Source organism: Vigna angularis, chromosome 8 (genome assembly GCF_016808095.1).
Source record: "Vigna angularis cultivar LongXiaoDou No.4 chromosome 8, ASM1680809v1, whole genome shotgun sequence".
Lineage (NCBI taxonomy): Eukaryota > Viridiplantae > Streptophyta > Magnoliopsida > Fabales > Fabaceae > Vigna > Vigna angularis.
The window spans coordinates 6,935,402-6,958,622 of record NC_068977.1 but is presented as its reverse complement, the minus strand read 5'-3'; the positions used below and the strand labels follow the sequence as shown (position 1 = coordinate 6,958,622).

The 23,221-nt window shown below is 32.0% G+C and overlaps 1 protein-coding gene across 1 annotated transcript; it reads right to left on the bottom strand.

Annotated features, from left to right (window-relative positions):
* Positions 1 to 4,151: 4,151 nt before the first annotated feature.
* Positions 4,152 to 5,262, bottom strand: LOC108345111 (40S ribosomal protein S27-2). Its single transcript, XM_017583685.2, has 4 exons — positions 5,141 to 5,262; positions 4,716 to 4,817; positions 4,590 to 4,618; positions 4,152 to 4,509 (listed from the first exon to the last, which is right to left on the bottom strand). Exons 1-4 carry the CDS (start codon positions 5,141 to 5,143, stop codon positions 4,383 to 4,385), a joined length of 261 nt encoding a protein of 86 aa, XP_017439174.1. The 5' UTR covers positions 5,144 to 5,262; the 3' UTR covers positions 4,152 to 4,382.
* Positions 5,263 to 23,221: the final 17,959 nt, after the last annotated feature.

Here is a 23,221-nt window from a genome sequence, read left to right as displayed (position 1 = left end):
AGTCTAGGCTCGCTGGACGAGTTAAGAGCAAAAGTGGTAGTGTATTCAGTGGTTGGCCAAGAGTTCTCATTGGGTTGGGTAAGCTCTTTGTTTGCACTCTCGTTGAGCGCTAAGGGGGAGCTCATTGGGCGAGCATGAGTTTTATGATATTGTTCATGTCATTTGTATCAGGGTTGAGTTTACTTACTAGAGCATGAAGTAAGTATTGAGGAGCAGTATGGGAGACCTTTATTCGTTTTGGGATGCAATTCATAATGTCATCATCCTACAACATAACGAGATAAAGGTGTCCTTTGAAAAAAGTCTAAATCTTATGAGTGATGCTTTTATAGCTAGCAAATATAAAAGATTGGTTGAACGTGTATGAAAATATGCTTTGACACTCATTGCTTAGGAATTCAATCGAGTGAAGCATATATGATTTGATAGTGAAAGTTGTGGATGTGTTTTGAGATGAACATATTGAAGTTGTAAGGAGAACACTAGAGAGGTGGGGGTAAACAATGTTTTCAAAATCTTTTCGCAAATTAGCGTCGGCTAGTTTATAAAGATGGTATGCAAGAGTTTTAAGATGATTACATGCTAGGTTATAATGATATAAGTAAATGGAAAACGTTTGAATAGAGAAACAATAATGGTGTCGTTGCCGGCAGTGACGGGTATAGCGGTAGAGGTGACATAAACTTTTTTTTTCAAAAGAACCTGACTCTGATACCATGTTGAATATAATAAAACACTATATGTGAGATTAATCTCTCTTGTGTTGAATATACACGTAAGATCCTCTATTTATAATAGAAAAAATATGGGCTAAGTCCAAAATATAAATAAGAAATAATAACAAACTAACTAAAGATAAAAGATAAATATAAAATTAAGATAATATATCTAACATTTTTAAAACCAATAAAACATCCCAAAATTGTTATCTACATGCTTCATTGAGCTACAAACAAAACATTTTGTGAGGTTCCTATATATTATATGTGACATTACTATTTACAACCATTGTCACGTTGATATTAGAACAATGTTAGCTAATAAATGCATATATTTAAAAGAATATTTAGTTAAGTCAAGCTAAAAAGTCTTCTTACTAAATAGAGGTAACACAAACTAACAAACTTTAGGGTAACACAAGCTTCATCAAATAAAACTAAGTTTATCTCTTAACTAATGTAGTATAGAGGTTAATCTAGGTCAATTCAAGGAATAATGTCATGTGAGTTCATTAATTGGATGCAAAAGAACATGTTTTGGGGTTCTTTTTTGTGAAAACAGAAAGTAGTCATAACTAAAGGCTAGAATAATTAAACAGTGCTAAAATTAAGAAAATAAAAATACAAGATTGGAATGTAAATGCAACACATATTAAATGAAATGTATGATCAAACTAAAAAGTAAAAGTAAATATCAAAATAAAAGCATCAACAGCATAGCAAGTGCTTAAACTCATTGCTTAAAAATATGAAAAAGTTAGCTAATAGCATTGTAAAATAGTGCATAACTCATGGTTGAAATAGTAGTTTAGAAAATCAGATATTAACATTAGATTGGAGTTCATTCTTCAAAATTAAAATTAGGTTAAAGAACAATAAAATAAAAGGAAATGAAACAAAATAAAAAAAGTTTAAAACATGAAATTAAAAACAAACTACAAAAAAAAGTTTACAACATTGTTAAACTCTAAAAAATAAAAAATGCCAAAACAGAAAAGCTCTAAACCTCTCCTCATCTCAACACTTAAGAAAAATTAAAGTTAGATTTGTCCTCAACTGTTACATTCCTTCAATATATAAACAAAACTTTTACCTCATGATTACTGCCATTTGCCCCAAATCATTATTTTTCGTAACACAAATTTGAATTTTTCATGTATGTTATCGAGTTATTTAAGTTTTCTATACACCTTATCGGATTATCTAAACTTCCCACCATACTATCTAGTCTTCCCACCAAATGTTTGACTTATTTATCATGCCTTGTCAATTTTCCCACCATGCTATCTAGTCTTCCCACCAAATGTTTGACTTATTTATCATGCCTTGTGAATCTCTCAATGCTACTAAATTGTTTATCGGGTTATTCTCAGTATTCGTCCTTGTTGAATTCTCAATGCTACTCAACCTTTTTGTTGAGTGCTTTTCTTACTCGTGCATGACTTCAATTATTCATGTATGTATATTAAAGCCATTAATGCAATGCACGCCTTCAATTGAAAATGGTTTCACATTGAAATCGTCAACCTAAGTACTTTCAATTTAAAATTTATTTATGCTAAAGTCATACCATATGTAACTTAAACCCATATACGTGATAAATTTAAATGTGAACAATACCATATATAACTTAACCCAAATACGTAATAAATTTAAAATATAACCCTGATACGTAAATTTAAAGAAAGAAAAAATTAACCTCCTTACGTAAAAAAACTAATGTCATAATTTCAATAAAACTCGGAAGACAAAAATAATAAAATTTTGATAAAAATCACAAAAACAATAATATTTGTATTAATCTCCATCTAATAAACGAATACACACAAAAAATATAGGTTAAGAATACTCTTAGATATTATATTTTATAAAATGAGGAATATAATAAATATTATAATATCACATACTCCTCTGGGGTAGATTGGGGCGTGGACATAAGGGTCTTTATGACACAATCAATAATTCAATTCATTTTCAATTAGGTCTTGCTCTAGCCTCTTTAGGGGTTATTACTTCCTTGGTAGCACAACACATGTACTCTTTACCTCCTTATGCGTTTATAGCACAAGACTTTACTACTCAAGCTGCCTTATATACTCATCATCAATATATAGCAGGCTTCATTATGACAGGGGCTTTTGCTCATGGAGCTATATTTTTTATTAGAGATTATAATCCAGAGCAGAATCAAGATAATGTCTTGGCAAGAATGTTAGACCATAAAGAAGCTATCATATCCCACTTAAGTTGGGCTAACCTCTTTCTGGGGTTCCATACTTTGGGACTTTATGTCCATAACGATGTCATGCTTGCTTTTGGTACTCCAGAGAAACAAATTTTAATTGAACCTATATTTGCCCAATGGATACAATCTGCTCATGGTAAAATTTCCTATGGGTTCGATATACTTTTATCTTCAACGAACAGTCCAACGTTCAATGCAAGACCAAGCATATGGCGGTAAATGAGAATAATAATTCTCTATTCTTAACAATAGGGCCTGGAGATTTCTTGGTTCATCATGCTATTGCTCTTGATTTACATACAATTACATTGATTTTAGTAGAAGGTGCTTTGGATGCGCGTGGTTCTAAGTTAATGCCTGATAAAAAAGATTTTGGTTATAGTTTTCCTTGTGATGGCCCAGAACGAGGCGGAACTTGTGATATTGGAAACACATTACACTGTGACAGGGTAATATTTCACAGTTTAATGAATCTTCTACCTATTTGATGGGATGATTAATCACTTATCAAATTTATCATATTATCTTTAAAGAATTCTCTTCAATTGTTATTTATTTCTATTACATCCAATAATCAATATTTAATTTTAATTTTAATTTAATTCATTCCTTTTTTACTTTTATTCTATTTATTTCTCTCTTCAATCCCACCCAATTAAGGATACATTTAACATACCCATACAGAGGAAAGTGAAAGACAATAAATAAGAACTATGAAAGGTTAACCTATAATTAATTTCAATGTACTAAATATTTGTAAATGTAAAGATAATAATAATAATAATACAATTTATATAACTTTATGTTATATTAGTTTTATTTAAATTTTAAACACCCAAAAACTATCATTAAAAAACTAATTCCTTTAAACTAATTAGTCTCATCCAATTTCATTTTTTTAAAATTAAATTTAGACAATGTTTAAATATAAAAAGCTATTATTTCTTTAGCTGAGATAAAGCAACATAACTATAAAAACAACCCAGCGATCATGTTTTGTAGAATTGACTTCTTTTTAGTAAAATGTTAAGCGAAACTAAGCACATAATTGTGATGATAATTGACAGACTAAAAAGTACAACCACATTAGATATATAGAAATTTTTCTACCAAAGAATAATAAAGACTAATACACCAAGATGTTCTCAATTCCGATTACTAACTAAAGCAGATATAATCAAAGAAAATTTGTCAAAATTACTTTAATGGTATTATAATTCAAAATGCCCATAACAAATAAACTCATGCTATTCATTGCAAAATCGAATAACCCAACTAAACCATATTCCTATTGAATAAGGAAATAGAGTTAATATCGTTACAATTTAACAAAAATTAACACAGCATGATTTCATATAAAAACTCTAACCACCAAAACTCTTAACCATGGATAAAGAAAAGTTTGATTACTGCACCATTCAATCTCCCTTCTTCCTAAATGAGCACCCTTCAGTTAACCTGGCTCTTCCACCTGTTGGTTGGCACAACACAGTCTGGCAGTTGCCACATACCACAACTGTCTGAGAGTGGCTAAACACAGTTGTTCTGCATAGCCATATTCACATCACTTATTCATATATCATTATGATCAAATTTTTTTTAAAATAAAAAAAGGTCCTACTTACATGTTGAAGCAGCCTTGGCACTTGACATCCTGTAACAAATCATCTAAAGTTTACTAACAGAGCTATTTTTTTATAAATAAAAAAATTAATAACATTTTCGACTTCAAATAATAAGAGATTCTGTACCATAAAAAAAGAATTTGGTGACTGAACAAGACGCTTGAGCTTGTGCTTTTTCTTCTCCAACTCAGCGGGAGGATTCAGCAAATCAATATCGTTTTGAAGAACCTATTCAAACACAAAAGCAGAGAAGCAAATTTCAATCAAAATACAATATACATATAAATTATATCTAACTGTTTAATCTTCTTCTACAAAAAAAAAGGTTCTATCAAACCTAAAATTATAAGAAAAATGTCTGAGCTTTGTTTAAAACCAAAACAATTCAGGAACCACAGTTATCAAAAGAAAGGAAAATTTCGTCATTCTCTTCTTTGTTTCATAGGTCATCATTTAGAGGAGGAAAAATGCATAGACGATTAGATAAATGAAAATAGAAATGCAAATATTGAAGAAACAATCTCAGATCTAGTGCGAAAAATAAGACTCACCATTGTGCGCACAAAGCTGTTGAAAACCTAACAAGGAAGTCTTAACCCTAGGTTTTTCAGCAGCAAAGAAGTGAAAAGAGACCGTGGCAAAATAACTGGAATTATAAAGCTGTTGTGTTGATATCTGGGCCGGCCCAAATGGACAAATTGACATTCGTTTGTTGCTATTTATACTCCGTTTACTTTCTGCATATCCTGTTTTATTATCTACACTCCTTTTTAATTTTTATGTAAAATTATATGCTTATCCTCATTTATCTCCAACAGTTCAAAATACTCTTATTTCTTTTGCACTCGCACTTCCCCATGCACTACAAACGTACTTTTGTGCTTTAAGTTTCTCTCTCAAGAAATTTTGGTTGAAAACGTCTCCTCATTAGGTATTTGAGAAACAATTTTGTTGTGGTTCTTATAATTTTTAAAAAATATTTTTGCAAAACATCATTGAATTTCATGGTGCAAAAGATACTCTCCCAAATATACAAAAACAAGAATATGTAACCTAAGATACATTTTGAAATGTAAAAATAAAGCGATTATTTAGAAAATACTTTTAGAATGTTCTTTTTATCATTTCAAATGTACTTTCTGTTACATAATTTAATTTTTAAGATTTTGGAAAGTACTCTCTAAAATATTTTTTTTTTCATTTTCATGTTTTATAAAGTATTTTTTTCTTAATTGTAAAAAAATAAATAAAAATATGGTTGGAGGTACTTTCCATAATAATGTTTAATAAAATATGTTTATATAAATGCACTCTTATATGAGAAAAAAAGGGATGGATGCGATAAATATAAAAAAGGAGAAAATTTTATTTTACCCTAGCAAAAAAGTTCAGGGTAATTAAGGGATTTAAAATTTTTGAAGGTATGAGAAGAAAAATTCGAAGTGCAAGAAGAAAGTACCAATTAAGTGATTTTAAAAAAATTGGAGGTGCAGCAAGAAAAATTAGAGGTGAAAGAAGAAATTCCCATGTAATTAGTAATGTTATTTGAAATATGATATCATTTTAAAAAGAATATAGTTTACATTGTAAGTTTAATTATGTTTTTGTTCTTCAAGAGATAACTCCAGTTATGTTCCAAATTTTCTTACAAAAATTAAAATTTTAGAAAATAGAGTTTTAGTTTTAAAACTCTTCCTGTCACATTTATCCCCACATCAATCTGCATCAGAATAAGAGGTAATTTGTACCTCTTTCTTGGTTCTCCTCTTGGTAGTAGTATTCCATTGGTACGTGTACCTTTCAAGTATCTTAGGATGCGCTTGGCAACATTCAAATGAGAGATTTTTGGACTCTGCATGTATCTGCTTATAACTCCCACACTATAGTTAAGATCAGGCCTAGTATTACATAGATGCCTTAGGCTCCCAACCATCTTCCTGTAATCTGTAGGGTCTACTCCTTCTTCTTCAGGATCTTTCTCCAACCTCAAACCCACTTCTGCTAGAGTATTTGCAAAATTGTAATTAAGCATGTCAAATTTCTTTAACATGTCCAACACATATCTTGACTGATGCATCACAATTTCACCATCAGTCTTAGTAAACTCAATCCCAAGAAAATAGCACAACCTTCCCAAATCACACATTTCAAATTCCTTTAACATTTGGATTTTGAAATCAGAGATTTTCTCCTCACTCCTCCCTCTGATTGACAGATCATCCACATATAAGCAAACTATCAACTTCTCTTCTTTGCCATTGTGTTGACAGCACTTAACATACACTCCATGTCAGAGACACATTTCTCGAACCTAATGCTGCTCATAAACCCATCTATCCTTTTATTTCAGGCCCTTTGAGCCTACTTGAGCCCATACAGAGCCTTCTTCAACCTATACACCTTGTTTGGATGCTTTTTGACCTCAAGCCCCTGAGGTTGAACAACATACACTTCTTCCTCTAGGTTTCCATTCAAGAATGCAGACTTTACATCTGATTGATGCAAAGTCCAGTTATGTTGTGTTACCAAAGAGACTACCAACCTGATTGTCTCTATTTTGGCCACAGATGCTTTTCTCTCATTCACATTCACATTATTAATAAAAAATAGACAATGAGCAATGATCTTGGGCAAAATATATATATATATATATATATATATATATATATATATATATATACTATGTACATATATGTACATTATATACATATATATATATATATATATATATATATATGTGCATGTATGTACATACATGTATGTACATACATGTATGTACATACATGTACATACATGCATACATGTATCTACATATATATACATGTATGTATATACATGTACATACATGTATGTACATGTATGTACATATACATACATATATGTACATACATATATACATATAAATATATGTACATACATGTATGTACATATATGTATATATATATATATATATATATATTTATATATATATATATAAATATATATATATATATATAAACATATATACATATATATATACAGACATATATACATATATATATATGTATATATGTATGTATACTCATTCTTTCTCTCGTTCACGTGCCACATTCTTTCTCTCGTTCATGTACCACATTCTTTCTCTCGTTCACATTTGCATTATTAATAAAATATAGACAATGAGAAATGATCTTGGGAAATATATATATACATATGTACATATGTATGTACATATATGTACATACATATGTATGTACATATATGTAGATACATATGTACATATGTATGTACATATATGTACATATATATATATATACATATATGTATATATGTATGTATACTCATTATTTCTCTCGTTCACGTGTCACATTCTTTCTCTTGTTCACATACCACATTCTTTCTCTCGTTCACATTCGCATTATTAATAAAAAATAGACAATGGGCAATGATCTTGGAAAATATATATATATATATATATATATATATATATATATATATATATATATATATATATATATATATATATATATACATATATGTACATACATATGTACATACATATGTACATATATGCATGTATACTCATTCTTTCTCTCGTTCACGTGCCACATTCTTTATCTCGTTCACGTACCACATCCTTTCTCTCGTTCACGTACCACATTCCACATTCTTCATTCTTCAAACTAACCTCTATTAAACCTAGCCATGAAGAAGTCATTCTTAGTCTTGGTCACCTTATTTATCATTGTCAATGTTAGTATTCATCCAAAGTGGGGCCAAGGGCTGTTAGAGGATGAAAAAGACTTGAAAGTCTCAAGGTATGATATGATCGTAGCTTTAGACGGTTGTGGTAATTTCACTACCATTTCTAAAGCCATAGAAGTTGCTCCTATGCTGAGTTCTAGGAGAATTATTATAAAAAATAAAAAAGGGCATAAACCAAGAGAATATGATATTTCCTCCTAAGAAGACTAATCTCTTTTTGGTTGGGGATGAAAGTGTTATGAGAAAAGAAAGGATGAAAATTGTGTATCTTATTCAATGATAAGGAAATAGTACAATTTATATATACAGCTATTTAAAACAATATAAAAACGGAATATAAATATAAAAACAGAATATAAATATATGAACATAAATGAACATATATAAACAGAAAATAAATGAAATCCAATATTCTCCCTCAAGCTGCAGCATATATATCCTTAATGCTCAGCTTTGACAACAAAGATTGAAATTGTACTAGATGCAAAGCTTTAGTATGAATGACTACAAGTTGTGCTAAAGTAGAAATGGGCAGGAGCTTAATTCTCATTCTTAAAAATCATTTATGTATGATTGTTTCCTATATAAGGAAACAACTTCTCTAACCAAAATCGGGCTTTTCTCATACCTTGGGATGGTATTACAAACTTAATTTTGGAAATTAACTAATAAAAAATAGACTGATTTTTTATTATCACTAGGCAATAGATTGATCATAGGCAATATATATATATATATATATACACACACGTATGTATATGTTTGTTTTCAACTAAACTTATTCACGTACTATATTTTATAGACTAACCTTTATTAAACCTAGCCATGAAGAAATCATTCTTAGTCTTGGTCACCTTATTGTTGTCAATACTAGTATTCGTCCAAAGTGAGGTCGGGGGCTGTTAGAGGATGAAAAAGACTTGAAGGTCTTGAGGTATGATATAGTCGTAGCTTTAGACGGTAGTTGTAATTTCACTACCATTTCTAAAGTCGTAGAAGTTGCTCCTGTGTTGAATTCCAGGAGAATTATTATAAAAATAAAATGGGGCATATACCAAGGGAATCTGATATTTCCTCCTAAAAGGACTAATCTCTTTTTAGTTGGGGATGAAAGTGTTATGAGAAAAGAAAGGATGAAAATTGTGTATCTTATTCAATGTTAAGGAGAGGGTACAATTTATATATACAGTTGTTTAAAACAATATAAAATTAGAATATAAATTTAAAAACAATATATAAATATATGAACATAAATGAACAGATATGAACGGAAAATAAATTAAATCCAATATCCCCCTCAAGCTGCAACATATATATCCTTAATGCTCAGCTTGGACAACAAAGATTGAAATTGTACTTGATGCAAAGCTTTAGTATGAATGTCTGCAAGTTGTGCTGAAGTAGAAATGGGCATGAGCTTAATTCTCATTCTTAAAAATCATTTATGTATGACTGTTTCCTATATAAGGAAACAACTTCTCTAACCAAAATCAGGCTTTTCTCATACCTTGGGGTGGTATTACAAACTTAATTTTGAAAATTAACTAATAAAAAATAGATTGATTTTTTATTATCATTGGGCAATGATCATGGGCAATATATATATGTATGTATATGTTTGTTTTCAACTAAACTTATTCACGTACTACATTCTTCAGAGTAACTCCTATTAAACCTAGCCATGAAGAAATCATTCTTAGTCTTAGTCACCTTGTTGTTCATTGTCAATGCTAGTATTCGTCTAAAATGGGTCCGGGGTTGTTGGAGGATGAAAAAGACTCGGAGGTCTTGAGGTATGATATGGTCGTAGCTTTAGACGGTAGTGATAATTTCACTACCATTTCTAAAGCCATAGAAGTTGGTCCTGTGTTGAGTTGAGAATTATTATAAAAATAAAAGGGGGCATATACCAAGAGAATATGATATTTCCTCCTAACAAGACTAATCTCTTTTTAGTTGGGGATGGAAGTGTTAGGAGAAAAGGAATGATGAAAATTGTGTATCTTATTCAATGATAATGAGAGAGTACAATTTATATATACAACTGTTTAAAACAATAGAAAAAAGGAATATAAATATAAAAACATAATATAAATATATGAACATAAATGAACATATATGAACAGAAAATAAATTAAAGGGTTAAATATGTTTTTAGTCCCTAAACTATTGGTCGTTTCTGGTTTTCGTCCCTCTTTCAAAGTAAGGTACGATTTGGTCCTCAATCTTTAAAAAACGTTCGTTTTAGTCCTCAAAATTTTGTTTTTAGTCCTCGTTTTAGTCCTCAAAACGTTCGTTTTTTCGACTAAAACGAACGTTTTTTAAAGATTGAGGACCAAATCGTACCTTACTTTGAAAGAGGGACGAAAACTAGAAACGGCCAATAGTTTAGGGACTAAAAACATATTTAACCCTAAATTAAATCTAATATCCCCCTCAAGCTGCAACATATATATCCTTAATGCTCAGTTGGAAAACAAAGATTGAAATTGTGTTGGATGCAAAGCTTTAGTACGAATGTCTATAAGTTGTGCTGAAGTAGAAGTGAGAAGAAGCTTAACTTGCCTTCTTAAAAATCATTTATGTATGACTGTTTCCTGTATAAGCAAACAACATCTCTAACCAAAATCGGGCTTTACTCATACCTTGGGATGGTCTTACAAACTTAATTTTGGAAATTAATTAATAAAAAATAGATTGGTCTTTTATTATAATTGGGCAATATATTGATCATGTGCAATATATATATGTATGTATATGTTTGTTTTCAACTAAACTTATTCACGTAGTACATTCTTCAGAGTAATCTCTATTAAGCCTAACCATGAAGAAATCATTCTTAGTCTTGGTCACCTTGTTGTTCATTGTCAATGCTAGTATTCGCCCAAAGTGGTGTTGGGGGACTATTGGAGGATGAAAAAGACTTGAAGGTCTTGAGCTACGATATGGTCGTAGCTTTAGACGGTAGTGGTAATTTCACTACCATTTCTAAAGCCATAGAAGTTGCTCCTGTGTTGAGTTCCAGGAGAATTATTATAAAAATAAAAGGGGCATATACTAAGTGAATCTGATATTTCCTCCTAACACTAATCTCTTTTTGGTTGGGGATGGAAGTGTTATGAGAAAAAAAGGGTGAAAATTGTGTATCTTATTCAATAATAAGGAGAGAGTACAATTTATATATACAACTGTTTAAAACAATATAAAAACAGAATATGAATATAAAAAACAGAATATAAATATATGAACATAAATGAACAAATATGAATGGAAAATAAATTAAATCCAATATCCCCCTCGAGCTGCAACATATATATCCTTAATGCTCATCTTGGACAACAAAGATTGAAATTCTGCTAGATGCAAAGCTTTAGTATGAATGTCTAAAGGTTCTGCCGAAGTAGAAATGGGCAGGAGCTTAATTACACCGGTTTGAACTTTATCCCTTATGAGATGCCAATCAATTTCAATGTGCTTTGTCCTCTCATGCATGGGTGGATTTTATGCAATTTGTATAGCAGATTGATTGTCACAAAACAGAGGAACTAGTGGTGGTAGAGGTTGTTTCAAATCATGGAGCAAATAAATAAGCCATTGAATTTCACATGTTGTGGTGGCTAAGGCTCTATATTCTGCTTCGATTGATGATCTAGATATAGTACCTTGCTTCTTGGATTTCCAGTTGATTAAGGATGCACCGTAAATCACATTAAAACTAGTCACAAACCTTGTAGTGTTAGGGCAAGCAGCCTAATCAAAATCACTAAAAGCCTTGAGAGCATGTTCTGTGTTGGAGGGGAAGAATAATCCTTGTCTTGGATTGTTGTTGATATATCTCAGGATCCTTATTGCTGTTGCATAGTGATCTTCCAAAGGATTGGAAAGAAATTGACTGAGAGTACGAACAACAAAACATAAATTTGGTCTTGTGTTGGTTAGATATAGTAACCTGCCAAGAAGTCTTCTATAGGCATGCACATCTGAATAGGGTTTCCCTTCTCTCTCGTAAAATTTTGTGTTTGGCTGTATGGGAGTAGAAACATGTTGACATCCCAACAATTCTACATCTTCTAGTAACCCTAGAGCATACTTCCTTTGTGACAAAGTAATGCCCTGTTGAGATCTTGTAATTTCTAAGCCCAAAAAATATTTGAGTTGGCCTAGGTCTTTAATCTTGAACTTTGCATTCAATAGAGCCTTCACAGTTTGGATTTCCTGGATGTCATCTGTAACACCCAAATATTTTAAAGGGTATTACTGATAGTAGAGACTAAATTAATTTGATATCTCATATAAACAATCAAACTTTATTTCAATTACTCCAAAGTACAATACCAAACTTACAAACTTTAAACAATATAGTCTTCATCATTGAAATTTCAACTTATAAGTTTTACACAACATAATCTTCCCAATAAAAATTTATTCTTTTTACAGAAATCCCTGAAAGTTTTTCCCCGCATCTCTCTCATCTCTAAGCTTTTTCAACCGCATATGCAACATTATCTAATCACATATAACATGAGTTATATGATCATAGAACAAACAAATAAGGGTAAGCCAACCATATCATATCAATCATTAAACTTGTAATAAGAATAGTTCGAACATGTATTTCTACAATTACTAAAGTATCATTACCCCGATGTCATTAATTCATCATTATCAAAATCAACTTCCTCAATTTCATAAACCTTACAATTTTACCATGCTTACTCACGAAGCCTTATGGTCAGACCGCTCTCTGCTTGCTTCCTTAAGCCTCACCTGTATACTATGTATTACTCTCTGAAGCCTTATGGTCAGACCGCTCTCTGTCTGCTTCTATAAAACTTATGAACCACATATTTATGTCAAAGCCTTATGGTCAGACCACTTGCTGCCTGCTTTCATAAACCTCAGGTGTTACTTTGCTCATATCAAGCTCCCATGGTATAAACCGAACATACTACTTCCCGTAGGAAACATCATTTCATAAGCAATGATTTCTTATATCTATTCCAACATTTCATCAATTGTGAAATCGATCTCTCGACTAGGTGGTAAACCTGGCACTTCTTCTGGAAAAACATCAACATATTCTTCTACCACAGGTATTCCGATGATTTGTTCTTCAGTATTCTCTCTTTTCTCCTGAGCTAACACCACATAGCAAGTAGCTCCATCTTTGATATCCTTCGCAGCGACTCGAGTTGAGCTTAGTTCTAAATCATTCAAATTTAGAAACTCTATCTTTTGTTTCCCACAGTCAATAAGAACGTGATTGGCAGTCAACCAATCCATTCCCAAAATAATGTCTAGATTTTGAAGGGGTAAGCAGATCAAGTTCACTTTGAACTTGCGTCCTGCAATTTGGATCGGGCATCCGACACAGACTGAACTGGTCGTAACTGGTCCCGATGCTGGTGTAGAAACTACTAATTCACACCCTAGATCAAGCATCGGTAATCCGAGTCTTTCTAAACATGCTAGGGATATAAAGGAGTGTGTGGCTCCAGAGTCAAACAAAACATATACGCATTCTCCTAACAACATACAGGAGTGTAAGATTAATGTACCTGGCTTAGTAGCCTCTTCTGCAGACATTGCGAATACTCTTCCTGTTGCCCGGGGCTTTACTTCAGCAGAATCTTGTTGTTGTGGTTCTCCCACCTTCTTTTTCTTTGGACAAACATTAGCAAAGTGTCCCGGATCATTGCAGATGAAACATCTCTTCCCTTCAACTTTTTCCCCAATAAGTTTAGGGCAGTCACGTCTGAAATGTGCCCCTCCACACTCAAAACACTTCATCGTTCCCCGATATGATAATTGTGGTTTTTCATAAGGTTTTTTGTTGAATTTCATTGAAGATTCTCCCTTTGCAAGTCTCGAAACTCTACTTGGATCAAACTCCAACAATTCTATCATTCTGGCTTTCTCTACCAATGCTGGAAACTCTTGTATTTCCAATGGCATAAGTACCTTCTTCAGTTCATGCCTTAGTCCTCCCTCGAATTTTCGACATCTCCATTCTTCTGTGATATTCTGAGTATAAAACCTCGAGAGATAATTAAATTTTACTACGTACTCTTGTACTGATAACCTCCTTTGTTGTAAGGTCAGAAACTCCGCCTCCCTTGCAAATTTTGCACTGTTTGGAAAATATTTTTCCAAGAACCTTATCTTAAAGTTCTCCCAATTCACAGCCTCACCACGAACCGTCATCAACTGTTGCATACTTTCCCACCAATATTCAGCTTCACCCACCAAAAGAAATGATGCATAAGTTAATTTTTGTTCTTCTGAGCAAGTTATTACCCGAAAAATCTTCTCATTCTGCCTTAGCCAAGAGTCAGCCTCATCAGGAGTAGCCTCCCCATTAAATTTAGTTGGATCATGCCTTAAGAAGTCATTCAAGCTAGAATGATTTTGAGGTACTTGATCAACTTGTTGTTGCTGCATCTTTGTCGAGTTTAAATGATTTCTTCAAAAAGATAACAATACAATTTAGCATATGATAATCAATTTCCTCCAATAGTCATTTTCATCATAACAATTAATAGTTTTACTAAGAATAATAATTTCACTCCCCATAGTCCCAAAATACTTTCGAAAACCATTGCTCTGATACCATAACGTAACACCCAAATATTTTAAAGGGTATTACTGATAGTAGAGACTAAATTAATTTGATAAATAATCAAACTTTATTTCAATTACTCCAAAGTACAATACCAAACTTACAAACTTTAAACAATATAGTCTTCATCATTGAAATTTCAACTTATAAGTTTTACACAACATAATCTTCCCAATACAAATTTATTCTTTTTACAGAAATCCCTGAAAGTTTTTCCCCGCATCTCTCTCATCTCTAAGCTTTTTCAACCGCATCTGCAACATTATCTAATCACATATAACATGAGTTATATGATCATAGAACAAACAAATAAGGGTAAGCCAACCATATCATATCAATCATTAAACTTGTAATAAGAATAGTTCGAACATGTATTTCTACAATTACTAAAGTATCATTACCCCGATGTCATTAATTCATCATTATCAAAATCAACTTCCTCAATTTCATAAACCTTACAATTTTACCATGCTTACTCACGAAGCCTTATGGTCAGACCGCTCTCTGCCTGCTTCTATAAAACTTATGAACCACATATTTATGTCAAAGCCTTATGGTCAGACCACTTGCTGCCTGCTTTCATAAACCTCAGGTGTTACTTTGCTCATATCAAGCTCCCATGGTATAAACCGAACATACTACTTCCCGTAGGAAACATCATTTCATAAGCAATGATTTCTTATATCTACTCCAACATTTCATCAAATCAACATTTCATACCCTGTTATCCACTCCAACATTTCATCAAATCAACAATTCATAACATCTTCTCCGCATAACTCAATCATGTTCATTCTCCAATCATAATTTGACAATAACCTATTTTGGTGTCAATAAATTAAACATATTGCCAGATATCATACTTCATATTATAAACTCATTTTGACCATACCGAGTATAACTCAACATAATTTCACCAAACAAAGATCATGGATCAACCAAAATATATCAACATATCTTAGGAACTACATATTAAAGTCTGGGCTCAATGTAATGATAAATAAAATATATATGAAATTTTTACCATGATAATATTATACATCTACAATCAACTTGTTTTATTTTATTTTCATCCTAGTAGAGATTTTTCTTTACCCCAATTGGTCACCGGAGAGGACCCAGATGTCTGAACGCATCAAACTCACCTTCGACGCCAGCACATATGACTAGTCACAACTGACTGGACCAGGCCAGGGCTGCTCTATGATCAGGGATGTGCCAACTCAGGTTTTTAAGGTTCCTCTATCCTACCAACAAAGGGAGGCCTTCAATAATTAACAATTTATTTATTTAATTTATCTGCCTTGTTTTCTTATGCTCTAAATCTTAAAATGCCTAATTTTACTTCCTCTCACAACAACCTCAAATACTATTTATATATTTAATACCCATATACAAGCTATTACAGAACCCTTATTCCAAACCTTCCAACAAGATTAATTTCAGCCAACAAACTCATTCAATAATTTCATCACAATAAACATCCATAATAGAATTCATACAAGATAATTATAAACAATTAACAATAATAAAACATTACTATAAATGGTCATAGAAGAATACAATATTTGACAATCATAAAAATAATCTTAATATAAAAATTCATGGGGAAACAAGAAGTTGAATCTGGCAGAGCCGGTTAGACAACTTCTAATCCATCCATCAATACAATATAATTAAATAACAAGAACAATACATGTCTGGGGAAATAAGAAGTTGAATCTGGCAGAGCCGGTTAGACAACTTCTAATCCTTCCAAAAATGCAATAAAATAAATAAGCAAAGAAATAAATAGTTTGGGGAAACAAGAAGTTGAATCTGGCAGAGCCGGTTAGACAACTCCTAATCCTTCCAAAAATGTAATAAAATAAATACGGAAGGAAATAAAAAGTTTGGGGAATCAAGAAATTGAATCTGGCAGAGCCGGTTAGACAATTTCTAATCCTTCCAAAAAAACAATAAAAATAAATAAGGAAAACAATAAAATGTTTGGGGAAACAAGAAATTGAATCTGGCAGAGCCGGTTAGACAATTTCTAATCCTTCCAAAATACAAAAATAAACCACTAATAACATACAATTGGCATAACATAATCAACATCATATTTTACAACTATCACACTTGGATATTAACACAAAACATACTCTTATTTAAAATTCAAAATCATACAGAAACAAAATACTCCATATTCAAGATTTAAAATCAGACAAAAGAAAAATTATAGCATATTCAAGACTCAAGATAATACAAAAAGAAATACTCAAAGTTAGCTTCCCTTACCTCTATTCCAGACTTAGTTTCCTCTTCTCAAACCGTTCTCCGGAAACTTCCAGAATTTCCCCTCTTTAACTATAATTTCCTCCAACTCTTTTCTCTCACAATTTCTCTAGAATTTTGGTGCAAATTTTCAGCCTCCCCCCCTTGGCTATTTATAGCCAAAAAATTTTACTATTCACTTTTACTATTCATTTTTACTATTCAAAAATTATTTTTTATTCATCATTCTTATCTCTGAATGATTAATTCTACGTGGAGTGTTCTCTTCCACAATTTATTTTAATATATTTTTTTTTTAACTATTCACTATTCACTATTTACTATTTACTATTCACTATTCACTTTTCTTAAAAAAAAATCCTAAATAAGTTATCAAAAATTTGAAGCTCTCCCTCTAGAATTACTATAACTTTATATCCAAAAATTTACATTTTTCTATCCATTAAAATTATTATTACTAATAAAATGTTAAAATTTACAATTATAAATATTTTTTTTTATGGATCTTACATTTTAACTTACAAATATTTTCAAGGATCTTACATCATCTCCTGCCAAGACTATATCATCTACATAAACAAGTAAAATGGTGATATGAGATTATTCACTTTTGCCAAAAAGTGAATAATCTGATTTTGATTGTATGTAGCCCAAAGAAAGTAAAGTAGTTGTCAACTTATAATTCCATTGTCTAGAAACCTGTTTGAGTCCATATAAAGACTTCAACAACTTGCAAACTTGCGCTGGTTTTTTTTTGTAGCCAAGAGGAAGAGACATATGTATACTTCTTCATCTAGATCCCCATATAAAAAGCCATTATTTACATCTAGTTGATGTAAATACCAATGTTTGGAAGCTGCTAAAGCCAAAACCAATCTTACTATTGTGAGTTTGACAAGAGGTGAAAAAGTCTCAAAGTAATCTAAACCTTGTTGTTGTGTGTAACCTTTGGCTACTAACCTTGCCTTGTATCATTCAATACTTTCATCAGCATGCCTCTTTATTTTGTATACTCATTTACACAAGATAGGTTGTTTTCCATAAGGTAGATCAGTCAAAACCTAAGTTTTGGAATTTTCTAAAGCTGCAATTTCTTGATCCATGGCATTTCTCCAACAATCATGTTTGATGGCTTGGTTATAGGTTTTAGGTTCACTAACTTGGGAAAGATTAAGGACATATGATTTATAAAGAGATGATAATGCATCATATGAGAGATATGAAGAGATAGGATATAAGGTACCTGTGAATGACTGAGTGGCGGAAGAAGTAGATAACATGTTGCAATGATAGTCCTGTAGATAAGATTGTTTATGTTTTGACCGGGTTGATTTTCTTTGTGGAGTAGTAGTGGCAGGTTCAACAGGAACAGGTTGAGAAGAAAAAAATAACAGGGTCTGGAACAATAGAAGGAGAAGATGTAGGTGGTAAAGAGGGTTGATCAGTAACTTCTGAGAAAAGAGGTGATGGAGATGAAATAGTTTTGGTAACAAAATCCAATGAATTTTGTGTATCAATAGGTGAGTGCTTGTCACTAGTAAGAAAAGGAAATATGTTTTCGTAAAATACTACATTCCTTGATATAAACATTTTCCTAGAGTTGAAATCTAACTGAAGGTAGCCTTTTACTTCTGTTTTAAAACCATGAATACACATTTTCTTTCACGAGGTTGAAATTTTGTTATATGAGCTTGAAGAGTTGAAGCACAACAAAGTGAGTCAAAAACTCGTAAGTAAGAAATGTCAGGTTTAACATTGTGTAACAACTGAGATGGAGAAAAATATGTCAAAACTTTGGAAGGTAAAATATTAATGAGTTGCACAGCATAACGAACAACAAAAGACCAGAAAATTATGGGCAAATGGAATTGAAACATGAAAGATCTAGCAACATTGAGAATGTGTTGATGTTTTCTCTCAACGACTTCATTTTGTTGAGGTGTTTCAATACAAGATAATTGATGGTGTATCCCTTTTTGTCTATAAAAATTTGTCATTGAAAACTTAATACCATTATCTGATCTAACAGCTTTTACATCAATGCCAAATTGTGTTTTTATATAAGAAACAAAGACAATAAGTTGTGATCTTGTATCTGATTTACTTGCCATCAATTTAATCCATGTGTATCTAGACATGTCATCCACTATAGTTAAGAAATATTTGAAACCATCAAGAGAAGAAGTACAATAGGGCCCCCAAATATCAACATGAATTAAATGAAAAGGAGCTTTTGAAACAATAGTACTTAATTGAAAAGACAATTTTCTTTGCTTAGAATAATGACAAGCATCACAATGAGTGTACTTTGTATTGGGTAAAGTGGCATACATGTTGCGTAATTTGATATAACAAGAAAAAGAAGTATGCCCTAGTCTATAATGCCAAATATCTATAGAGTTATGTCTTATTGTAGAACAAGCAATAGAATTCTCAGGAGTAATAGCAATTGGTGAACCAAGGGGTGTGGGTGTAGGAATTATCGTGATATACAAGTCATCTCTACCTTCAGCTTTCCTAATCATTTGTAGGGTTGACTTGTTCTGTATTTCACAGGAAAATTCAGAAATGTTAAGTTTACAAGATAGAGATTTAGTTAACTTTATGACCGAAATAAGATTGACTAAAAAATTAGGAACAAACAAGACATTATGTAAAGTAAGGTGTGGGCTAATTGAAACTATGCTAGAAAAATGATCAAATGAAGAGTTCTTGTTGGGTAGTGATACTGTAATTGGTGAGATTCTATGATAAGAAATAAAATGAGACAAAGAACTAGATATATGATCAGTAGCACCTATGTCTAGGATCCATTGGGAATAGATATTACCTTGAGCCTAAGAAGAAGTGGAAACATTATGAGAGCTCACTAGATTGGTAGAATGTGTGGTTGCGGTATTAGATTGAGGAAGAAGTGTCAATTGACCATGAATTTGCTTTTGAGAAAGTCCCAGAGTTGAGAAAGTCCCAGAGTTGAGAAATGTGACTGTGCTTGAGAATTATTAGAAGAAGGAACTACTATAGAAGAATTTGTGGTAACATTGTGGACTCTTTTGGATTTGAAACCGTATGGTAATCCATGTATTAGAAAGCAAGTATCAATGGTGTGGTTTGTTCTACCTTGTGAGAGCATTGTCGAGGTGCACCAAACCTTCCCCTTGAGGAACGAGCCTGAGAACCTTGATATGAAGATTTTCCCTGACCATAATCTTTAGTAGGAGAGGGTTTACCTCTACCATTAAAGGTAGAAAAAGAAGGTTTAGATTGAGAAACTTGTGTCGTCATGACTGGAGGTTGAGGAAGAATTCATGATTGTAATTGTTGCTCATATTGAATTATCATCGAAAAATATTTGGATAAAGAAGGCAAGGGATCCATGAGAAGGATTTGAGAGAGGACAATAGAGTAATTATCATTCAAGTCTCTAAGAAAACAAAGAACACAATCATTTTCACGATATTCCTTCATTTTCTTAAAAACAACACAACAAGAAGCAAAAGATTGGTATTCAGGAATTTGGCAGAAATTGCAAAGTTCATCCCAGAGAATCTTCATTTTAGTGTAATATGCAGTAACACTTGGGTCAGATTGATGCATTGAATAAAAATCTTGATGCAATTTGAAATTCAAACAAAATCACCTTAGGAGAAACGATCTTTGAGATCTTTCCATGCCCCAGCTACAAAGTCAACCCAGATAATACTTGTAGCAATCTCATGAGAAACAGAATAATTGATCTAAGATAAAACCAGATTATTGCAACGCTTCCATGCGGGAACCATGGGATCTGTATCAGTTGGACAAGGGATGGAACCATCAACAAAGCCACATTTATTCTTCATTTGTAGTGCCACAGACATCGATTGAGCCCATCCATGATAATTGTGACCTTCAAGAATCGGAGAAACAAGCACCAATGAAGGATTCTCGTAAGGGTGAATGTAATAGTCGTGTGTTGTATCTTGCAACGATACGAGAGTAACAGAAGGAGTAGCCACAGAAGGAGAAATAAAGGCAAGAAAGCCAAGAACGAAACGTAGAAGATGAAGATTTGGGCAGTAACAGAATTGGTTGCGGAAGAACGTGATGAAGAATTAATTTTCTCCTGATACCATGTTATGAGAAAAGCAAGGATGAAAATTGTGTATCTTATTCAATGATAAGGAGAAAATATAATTTATATATACCGTTGTTTAAAACAATATAAAAATGGAATATAAATATTAAAACAAAATATAAATATATGAACATAAATGAACGAAAAATAAATTAAATCCAATAAGAAGATGCATCACTATCATTATCAGAACCAAAAACGGGCGTGATGGTTTCAATACCTTGGACACTACAAATGTAGGTGAGTTTATCATGTCTACTTATATCTCTCGTTTTAATTAGCTTAAAATTTAGGACTTGAAACTGATTTTAGTTACTGAGATGTGAGGTTTAAGATAAATAATCGATACTAAAATCATGCAATATTAGTTATCAATTTAAAAATGTATACGATTAAGATATGATTATTTAAGAATCATGTTAATGACTCTGTATAATTTGATTATATCTTCAAATCTACGGCATAAATTTTCTAAACTAGAATGTATATAAATTAATTTAAATTGAGATGAGTTGGTTTAAAAAAAGAAGTAATCAACATCGTTAAATTATTGTAAAACGATAATTAATTTCTATTCAAAATCTAAGTAGTCACTTTTAGTGAATCATACACTAGTAATTATTCCATCCCTATTGTTTAATGTTAGCATCAGTTTTAATCATTGGTGATGAATAGTAAGCAACGATACTAAAAGAAATGAACATAATAATACATCACAATGAGTGCTTGGTCACAATTAAAAAACACAGATTACATAAAACTTCAAGGTTATTGCTTCATGCACCCCACAATTATTAACTACACTCTCACTAACTGAGAATACCCTTCACCATTGCACCACACAACTATTGATACCATCACTTTCGTTGTTGTCATAATGGTCATGGGAGCGTGTGAAGAAATTGTGAGGGTGCAGGAAGGAAAAGAAGAAAATAAAATAGGAAGTGGGAGAAATTAGTTGAAGTCACATGCATGGATTACGAGATAAAAGGTTTGAAAGATGGACAACACACGTGCATTGACAAGTATAAATAAATGCAAAGCTCCCCAGCTCGAAAAGGCCAAAATATCTAACTTGTTATTTGTTATCTATATAAACTTTTTAAACTTAGAAAGTTAATTATAAAGGGAGCGAAGCTTAGCTTGGAAAGCACATAGGCTTGTTGGTGTGTGAGTGAGAAAAGAAAATGAAGAAGGGTCTCTGGATGGTGTTGGTGATGATTGTGATCCACAGCTATTACGTTGTGAACGCCAACTATGAGGGTTTCATAGGCAATAACTCGGAATCAGAGTTTTCATTTGATTCCCATGTGAACAGAATGCTCTATGATGTCAGTCTATCTCTGTGTGGCAAAACAGGTAACAGTAACAACAAAGCTGTACTTTGTCCAGAATTTCTGAGTTATCGTAGCTGCTTGCCGGAACCAAATGGAGGTGGCCCTAGACGTTTTTGTGCTGATTACACCAGGGGTTGCTAAGAACATATCTCACTCTTTATCCTATGGAATTAATATGAAGTGTTTTTTTATGTTATCATATGTATGTAATAACTAATGCTTAGATGACGATTGTAATATTGTTTCTCATTTGTACTACAAGTTTATCAGATGTTGATATATAGAATAATTCCTGTGAGATGGATAAGTTTCTGAGAAATATATATGCATTAACCGCAGAAATATCTGGAATTTTGTTTTTCATGCTTGTTTGATAAATCTGCAAATCGTTCAAGTCTAACTCTGTATGTAAATTATATCAGAATTTTGAGAAGAGACAAATCACACCAAGTTAATGTGATCACACAGCACAGAAGTAACAAAAAAAGAGTTACAAAGAAGTAACTTATTGTATCAATTGATAAAAGTTGCAAGGGAA

Bases quoted from the DNA above. Each gene is read 5' to 3' on its own strand.
- LOC108345111 (XM_017583685.2), bottom strand. The intron at 4,619-4,715 runs GTACAGAATCTC...GATTTGTTACAG, and splicing joins CACCAAATTCTTTTTTTATG to GATGTCAAGTGCCAAGGCTG. The intron at 4,510-4,589 runs GTAAGTAGGACC...ATGGCTATGCAG, and splicing joins TGCCAAGGCTGCTTCAACAT to AACAACTGTGTTTAGCCACT.